The 8806-nt window shown below is 46.7% G+C and overlaps 1 protein-coding gene across 1 annotated transcript; it reads right to left on the bottom strand.

Annotated features, from left to right (window-relative positions):
• Positions 1-8243: 8243 nt before the first annotated feature.
• Positions 8244-8558, bottom strand: LOC137381091 (histone H3-7-like). The gene has a single exon (XM_068053480.1). The coding sequence runs from the start codon at positions 8556-8558 to the stop codon at positions 8244-8246; it is 315 nt and encodes a 104-aa protein (XP_067909581.1).
• Positions 8559-8806: the final 248 nt, after the last annotated feature.

Genomic DNA, 8806 nt, shown 5'->3' with positions numbered 1-8806 from the left:
CAACATTGACTGGAATTCACTTAGTGTTAGAGGTCAAGATGGAGCAGAATTTGCAAGGAGTATCCAGGAGGGTTTTCTCGAGCAGTATGTAAATAGTTCTACTCGGGAAGGGGCCATACTGGACCTGGTGTTGGGGAATGAGCCGGGCCAGGTGGTTGACGTTTCAGTAGGGGACTACTTTGGGAATAGTGATCACAATTCCGTAAGTTTTAGAATACTCATGGACAAAGACGAGAGTGGTCCTAAAGGAAGAGTGCTAGAAGCGTAGTAGGGGCGTGGAACGCCCTGCCTGGAACAGTAGTAGACTCGCCAACTTTAAGGGCATTTAAGTGGTCATTGGATAGACATATGGATGAAAATGGAATAGTGTAGGTCAGATGGTTTCACAGGTCGGCGCAACATCGAGGGCCGAAGGGCCTGTACTGCGCTGTAATGTTCTAATTCTAATTCTAATTCTAAATTGGGGGAAGGCCAACTATACCAAAATTCGGCAGGAGCTGGGGAATGTAGATTGGGAGCAGCTGTTTGAAGGTAAATCCACTTTGATATGTGGGAGGCTTTTAAAGAGAGGTTGATTAGCGTGCAGGAGAGACATGTTCCTGTGAAAATGAGGGGTAGAAGTGGCAAGATTAGGGAACCATGGATGACAGGTGAAATTGTGAGACTAGCTCAGAGGAAAAACGAAGCATACATAAGGTCTAGGAGGCTGAAGAAAGACGAAGCTTTGAAAGAATATCGGGATTGTAGACGCAATCTGAAATGAGGAATTAGGAGGGCTAAAAGGGGTCATGAAATATCTTTAGCAAACAGGGTTAAAAAAAATCCCAAAGCCTTTTATTCATAGATAAGGAGCAAGAGGGTAACTAGAGAAAGGATTGGCCCACTCAAGGACAAAGGAGGAAAGTCATGCGTGGAGTCAGAGAAAATGGGTGAGATTCTAAACGAGTACTTTGCTTCGGTATTCACCGAGGAGAGGGACATGACGGATGTTGAGGTTAGGGACAGATGTTTGATTACTCTAGGTCAAGTCGGCATAAGGAGGGAGGAAGTGTTGGGAATTCTAAAAGGCATTAAGGTGGACAAGTCGCCAGGTCCGGATGGGATCTATCCCAGGTTACTGTGGGAAGCTAGAGAGGAAATAGCTGGGGCCTTAACAGATATCTTTGCAACATCCTGAAACACGGGTGAGGTTCCGGTGGACTGGAGAATTGCTGATGTTGTCCCCTTGTTTAAGACGGGTAGCAGGGATAATCCAGGTAATTATAGACCGGTGAGCCTGACGTCAGTGGTAGGGAAGCTGCTGGAGAAGATACTGAGGGATAGGATCTATTCCCATCTGGAAGAAAATGGGCTTATCAGTGATAGGCAACATGGTTTTGTGCAGGGAAGGTCATGTCTTGCCAACTTAATAGAATTCTTTGAGGAAGTGACAAAGTTGATTGATGAGGGAAGGGCTGTAGATGTCGTATACATGGACTTCAGTAAGGCGTTTGATAAGGTTCCCCATGGTAGGCTGATGGAGAAAGTGAAGGCGCATGGGGTCCAAGGTGTACTAGCTAGATGGATAAAGAACTGGCTGGGCAACAGGAGACAGAGAGTAGCAGTGGAAGGAAGTTTCTCAAAATGGAGACGTGTGACCAGTGGTGTTCCACAGGGATCCGTGCTGGGACCACTGTTGTTTGTGATATACATAAATGATTTGGAGGAAAGTATAGGTGGTCTGATCAGCAAGTTTGCAGACGACACTAAGATTGGTGGAGTAGCAGATAGTGAAGGGGACTGTCAGAGAATACAGCAGAATATAAATAGACTGGAGAGTTGGGCAGACAAATGGCAGATGGAGTTCAATCAGGTCAAATGCGAGGTGATGCATTTTGGAAGATCCAATTCAATACAGTAAATGGAAAAGTCCTGGGGAAAATTGATGTACAGAGAGATTTGGGTGTTCAGGTCCATTGTTCCCTGAAGGTGGCAACGCAGGTCAATAGAGTGGTCAAGAAGGCATACGGCATGCTTTCCTTCATCGGACGGGGTATTGAGTACAAGAGTTGGCAGGTCATGTTGCAGTTGTATAAGACTTTGGTTCGGCCACATTTGGAATACTGCATGCAGTTCTGGTCGCCACATTACCAAAAGGATGTAGATGCTTTGGAGAGGGTGCAGAGGAGTTTCACCAGGATGTTGCCTGGTATGGAGGGCGCTAACTATGAAGAGAGGTTGAGCAGATTAGGATTATTTTCATTAGAAAGACGGAGGTTGAGGGGGGACCTGATTGAGGTGTACAAAGTCATGAGAGGTATAGACAGGGTGGATCGCAGTAAGCTTTTTCCCAGAGTGGGGGATTAAATTACAAGGGGACACGAGTTCAAAGTGAAAGGGGAAAAGTTTAGGGGGGATATGCGTGGACTGTTCTTTACGCAGAGGGTGGTGGGTGCCTGGAACACATTGCCAATGGAGGTGGTAGACGCGGTCACGATAGCGTCTTTTCAGATGGATCTAGACAGATACATGAATGGGCAGGAAGTAAAGATATACACACCCTTAGAAAATAGGCGACATGTTTAGATAGAGGACTTGGATCGGCGTAGGCTTGGAGGGCCGAAGGGCCTGTTCCTGTTCTGTAATTTTCTTTGTTCTTTGTTCTTTATTGGGGGGCTGCACTCCAGCTAGCTGTTGAACTGGAGCAGGTTCCGCAAATTACAGTTACCTCCCGCACCTCTTTCACACTCACTCTCTCTCTCCTTAACAACGATTAGTTTTGTATTAAAGGATGACTTTCTGAACGAACCAAGGAGCATTTTGTGATGGTTGCTAAACATTTGGATTTGTGCATGTAGTACCCCCTGGTGTTGACTGGTTTATCTCAATGCTTTCACATTTCGAGGTTCCTTATCTCATTACAAGGCAAACAGACACAGAAGCTATTTTCACTGTCGGGTCTCAACATCTCACCCTTGTTGTGCCAGTAAACATTTTAAAACTTATCATAATCTTCCAGATTCCCTTTACCTTGACATTTTGACTGTACTCTGCCCTATTTTGTAAGATTTACCACTTTACCATACTGCTAAGAAAGGTTCTAATAAAGCTCAATGTTAGTTTAGAATAATGTCAATTGTTGTTTGCTAACAACTGGAATTTAACAATAAGTATTCTGTTTAGTAGTTTTTCGTAACCTAATCACGTTACACAGATGAGTAATTGAGTTCTTTCAGTGCCTGATGGGCTGAGGCAGGGACAGAGGTTGGAGATATCATGGAGTTGGAAGGATGAATCATTTCTGATAAAGAAAACATCTGGTTACAAACTCAGGTCAGGGATCAATAAAGATCATATTTTATACAACGCCATATTCAGCCCGACGCAATAGCGAGGAATGGCGATGAAATCAATAACAAGACGGTGCAGTTTCTGGTGAAGCCAAAGGTGGAAGCTTCACTTTGCCCCATATTTTATTGGAGAAAATTGGAGCTCATGGGAAACAGACTTTTAGAGTCTGATAACACAGAGGCAGTGGAGGATCGAGAGAGATGATGGAGAGCTGGAGCTGGCTGTTGTCAGTACACATGTGGAAACTAACTCCATATCTGTAGATTATGCCGCCAGAGGGCAGTGTATAGATGAGGAAGAGCAGGGAGCAGGCATCGAATCTCCAGAGGTAATAGGGCTGGTGTGGGAAAAATGGCCATTGCTGGCGATGCTCTGGTTACAATCTGGTCAGTAATATTGGAACCAGGCGGGGACAGTCCCACTGAAAGATACAAATGTCAGAGATATGAAGCGATCAAGGATGGGTTTGCTGCAGGTTTGGAGGAGTGGCTGGAGATGAGGAGTGGTGAGCACATGAAATAATGTTATCCAAATGGTAAGAGTTATAAATGTAAGTACTTAGCGGACTGGGAACCAATGCAGGTCAGTTAGTCTGAAAGTGTTGGGCGAGATGGACTTGGTGAGGGTCAGACATGGAAGCAGGAGTTTGGAGCAGTTGAAAGTGAGGGAAGTTGGAATTTGGGTGTCTGACCAGCAGTGAACGGGAGGAAGGGAGTCAGGAGTTGGTGCAGTTGGAATTTTACCGGAACCATTAACCACTGTAGAATAAACAGATGAAGTGAAATCTGCAGTGAAATAGAAAAGAGAAGATTTTATTTTATTATTTCCTGTGATGAGAGCTCCGCTGACAAGCTCAAGCATTTGTTGCCCTTGACAGCCTGCTGGGCCATTTCAGAGGACAGTTAAGAGTTAGCCGCATTGCTCTAGGTCTGTAGCCACATGAAGGCCAGACTAGGTAATAATGGCAGATTTCCTTCTCTGAAAGTTATTAGCTTTTCGTTGTGCAACTTTTCCAGGAGCACAGGCATTGCGAGCGAGGAGTGAACAGCTGGGAAGTCAATTTCATCGGGAGTTTCGGTGGAGCAGGGACTGCTGGGTAAGTAGAAACCTATATATTTGGGCTGTGTAAATTCTCTTACCTTTTCGTTGTGCAGCTTTTCCAGGAGCACAGGCATTGCGAGCGGGGAGTGAAAAGCTGGGAAGTCAATTTCATCGGGAGTTTCGGTGGAGCAGGGACTGCTGGGTAAGTAGAAACCTATATATTTGGGCTGTTTCTGACTGTTTGGCGCAGAGTCTGTCCCTGTTGCTCAGAAGGGAAGGGGTAAGAGGAGCAGAGCATTAGTCATTGGGGACTCCATAGTTAGGGGAACAGATAGGAGGTTTTGTGGGAACGAGAGAGACTCACGGTTGGTGTGTTGCCTCCCAGGTGCCAGGGTACGTGATGTCTCGGATCGTGTTTTTGGGATCCTCAAGGGGGAGGGGGAGCAGCCCCAAGTCGCGGTACACATAGGCACCAACGACATAAGTAGAAAGACAGATGGGGATTTAAGGCAGAAATTCAGGGAGCTAGGGTGGAAGCTTAGTGCGAGAACAAACAGAGTTGTTATCTCTGGGTTGTTTCCCGTGCCACGTGCTAGCGAAGTGAGGAATAGGGAGAGAGAGGAGTTGAACACGTGGCTGCAGGGATGGTGAAGGAGGGTGGGTTTTGGTTTCCTGGATAATTAGGGCTCTTTCTGGGGTAGGTGGGACCTCTACAAACAGGATGATCTTCACCTGAACCAGAGGGGTACCAATATCCTGGGGGGCAGATTTGCTAGAGCTCATCGGGGGGGTTTAAACTAATTCAGCAGGGGAATGGGAACCTAAATTGTAGTTCCAGTGTACAGGATGTTGAGAGTAGTGAGGGCAGAGATAAGGTAATAAGGACACAAGAGGGCACTGGCAAGCAAGAGCTTGGTTTAAAGTGTGTCTACGTCAACGCCAGGAGCATCCGGAATAAGGTGGGTGAGCTTGCAGCATGGGTTGGTACCTGGGATCTCGATGTTGTGGCCATTTCAGAGACATGGGTAGAGCAGGGACAGGAATGGATGTTGCGGGTTCCGGGATTTAGATGTTTCACTAAGAACAGAGAAGAGGGTAAAAGAGCCGGGGGGGTGGGGGTGTGGGGGGGTGGCATTGTTAATCAAGGAAAGTATTACAGCGGCAGAAAGGACGTTTGAGGACTCGTATACTGAGGTAGTCTGGGCCGAGGTTAGAAACAGGAGAGGTTAGGTCACCCTGTTTGGAGTCTTTTATAGACCTCCGAATAGTTCCAGAGATGTAGAGGAAAGGATAGCAAAGATGATTCTTGACAGGAGCGAGAGTAACAGGGTAGTGGTTATGGGGGACTTTAACTTTCCAAATATTGATTGGAAATACTATAGTTCGAGTACTTTAGATGGGTCTGTTTTTGTCCAGTGTGTGCAGGAGGGTTTTCTGACACAGTATGTAGACAGGCCAACCAGGGGCGATGCCACATTGGATTTGGTACTGGGTAATGAACCCGGCCATGTGTTAGATTTAGAAGTTGGTGAGCACTTTGGTGATAGTGATCACAATTCGGTTAGGTTTAGCTGAGCGATGGGAAGGGACAGGCATATACAGCAGGGCAAGAATTATAGCTGGGGGAAAGGAAATTATGAAGAGATTCGGCAAGATTTAGGATGCGTAGGATGGGGAAGGAAACTGCAGGGGATGGGCATAATCGAAATGTGGAGCTTATTCAAGGAGCAGCGACTGCGTGTCCTTGATAAGTATGTACCTGTCAGGCAGGAAGGAAGTTGTCGAGCGAGGGAGCCGTGGTTTACTAAAGAAGTTGAAGAGCTTGTCAAGAGGAAGAAGAAGGCTTATGTTAGGAAGAGACGTGAAGGCTCAGTTAGGGCGCGTGAGAGTTACAAGCTAGCCAGGAAGGATCTAAACGGAGAGATAAGAGGAGCAAGGAGAGGACACGAGAAGTCATTAGCGGATAGGATCAAAGAAAACCCTAAGGCTTTCTATAGGTATATCAGGAATAAAAGAATGACTAGAGATAGGTTAGGGCCAATCAAGGATAGTAGTGGGAAGTTGTGTGTGGAATCGGAGGAGATAGGGGAAGTGTTAAATGAATATTTTTCGTCAGTATTTTCAGTGGAGAAAGAAAATGTTGTCGAGGAGAATGCTGAGATACAGACTACTAGGCTAGATGGGATTGAGGTTCACAAGGAGGAGGTGTTAGCAATTTTGGAAAGTGTGAAAATAGATAAGTCCCCTGGGCCAGATGGGATTTATCCTAGGATTCTCTGGGAAGCCAGGGAGGAGATTGCAGAGCCTTTGCCCTTGATTCTAATGTCGTCATTGTCGACAGGAATAGTGCCGGAAGACTGGAGGACAGCAAATGTTGCCCCTTCTTCAAGAAGGGGAGTAGAGACAGCCCTGGTAATTATAGACCTGTGAGCCTTACTTCTGTTGTGGGTAAAGTGTTGGAAAAGGTTATAAGAGATAGGATTTATAATCATCTTGAAAAGAATACGTTCATTAGAGATAGTCAGCACGGTTTTGTGAAGGGTAGGTCGTGCCTCACAAACCTTATTGAGTTTTTTGACAAGGTGACCAAACAGGTGGATGAGGGTAAAGCCGTGGATGTGGTCTATATGGATTTCAGTAAGGCGTTTGATAAATTTCCCCACGGTAGGCTATTGCAGAAAATACAGAAGTATGGGATTGAAGGTGAATTAGTGCTTTGGATCAGAAATTGGCTAGCTGAAAGAAGACAGAGGGTGGTGGTTGATGGTAAATGTTCATCCTGGAGTATAGTTTTTAGTGGTGTACCGCAAGGATCTGTTTTGGGGCCACTGCTGTTTGTCATTTTTATAAATGACCTGGATGAGGGTGTAGAAGGGTGGGTTAGTAAATTTGCGGATGACACGAAGGTGGGTGGAGTTGTGGATAGTGCCGAAGGATGTTGTCGGTTACAGAGGGACATAGATAGGCTGCAGAGCTGGGCTGAGAGATGGCAAATGGAGTTTAATGTGGAAAAGTGTGAGGTGATTCACTTCGGAAGGAGTAACAGGATTGCAGAATACTGGGCTAATGGGAAGATTCTTGGTAGTGTAGATGAGCAGAGAGATCTTGGTGTCCAGGTACATAAATCCCTGAAAGTTGCCACCCAGGTTAATAGAGCTGTTAAGAAGGCATATGGTGTGTTAGCTTTTATTAGTAGGAGGATCGAGTTTAGGAGCCACGAGGTCATGCTGCAGCTGTGCAGAACTCTGGTGAGGCCGCACCTGGAGTATTGCGTGCAGTTCTGGTCACCGCATTATAGGAAGGATGTGGAAGCTTTGGAAAAGGTGCAGAGGAGATTTACTAGGATGTTGCCTGGTATGGAGGGAAGGTCTTACGAGGAAAGGCTGAGTGACTTGAGGTTGCTTTCGTTGGAGAGAAGGAGGAGAAGAGGTGACTTAATAGAGACGTATAAGATAATCAGAGGGTTGGACAGGGTGGATAGTGAGAGCCTTTTTCCTTGGATGGTGATGGCAAACACGAGGGGACATAGCTTTAAGTTGAAGGGTGATAGAGATAGGACAGATGTCAGAGGTAGTTTCTTTACACAGAGAGTAGTAGGGGCGTGGAACGCCCTGCCTGCAACAGTAGTAGACTCGCAAACTTTAAGGGCATTTAAGTGGTCATTGGATAGACATATGGATGAAAATGGAATAGTGTAGGTCAGATGGTTTCACAGGTCGGCGCAACATCGAGGGCTGAAGGGCCTGTACTGCGCTGTAACGTTCTATGTTCTATGTTCTAGTTGATCGCAGCTCTTTGTTTTGCCGATTTTGTGGCTCTTAAAAGAGCCGTTGTGTTATTTGATGCCAAACTCGGTTTGGGGCAGGGTGAGTTTAGGCGCGCTCCCCGCGGATACGGCGGGCCTCCTGCAGGGCCATCACGGCCAAGCTCTGGAAGTGTAGGTCTATCTTGAAGTCCTGCGCGATCTCCTGCACCAGGCGCTGGAAGGGCAGTTTGCGGATGAGCAGCTCGGTGGATTTCTGGTAGCGGCGGATCTCCCGCAGAGCCACAGTGCCGGGTCTGTAACGGTGAGGCTTCTTCACTCCGCCCGTGGCTGGAGCGCTCTTGCGGGCCGCTTTGGTAGCCGGCTGCTTGCGGGGAGCTTTCCCTCCGGTCGATTTGCGCGCTGTTTGCTTGGTTCTGGCCATTCTGGTAGAAGATGTGGAACAAAGACACTGTAAATGTTGAGGCTGCTCAGGGACTGTCAATTTAAGACACTAGAGGGACCGCCCTCGTGTTGTGATTGGAGGCTGCCCCGTCCATCAGTCAAGTTTGAAACTCGCTCTGGGAAAGAAAAGGGCGGCGGGAAATGCTGGGCCCTGATTGGTTGAACTGCAACTGAAACTGAAATTTAATCAATTTCAAAAAGCCCGCCAATCTCAGATTAGCAAACAAG

The sequence above is a fragment of the Heterodontus francisci genome, chromosome 21 (assembly GCF_036365525.1).
Source record: "Heterodontus francisci isolate sHetFra1 chromosome 21, sHetFra1.hap1, whole genome shotgun sequence".
NCBI lineage: Eukaryota > Metazoa > Chordata > Chondrichthyes > Heterodontiformes > Heterodontidae > Heterodontus > Heterodontus francisci.
The sequence above is the reverse complement of the archived record's forward strand: the minus strand, read 5'-3'. Positions and strand labels throughout refer to the sequence as shown.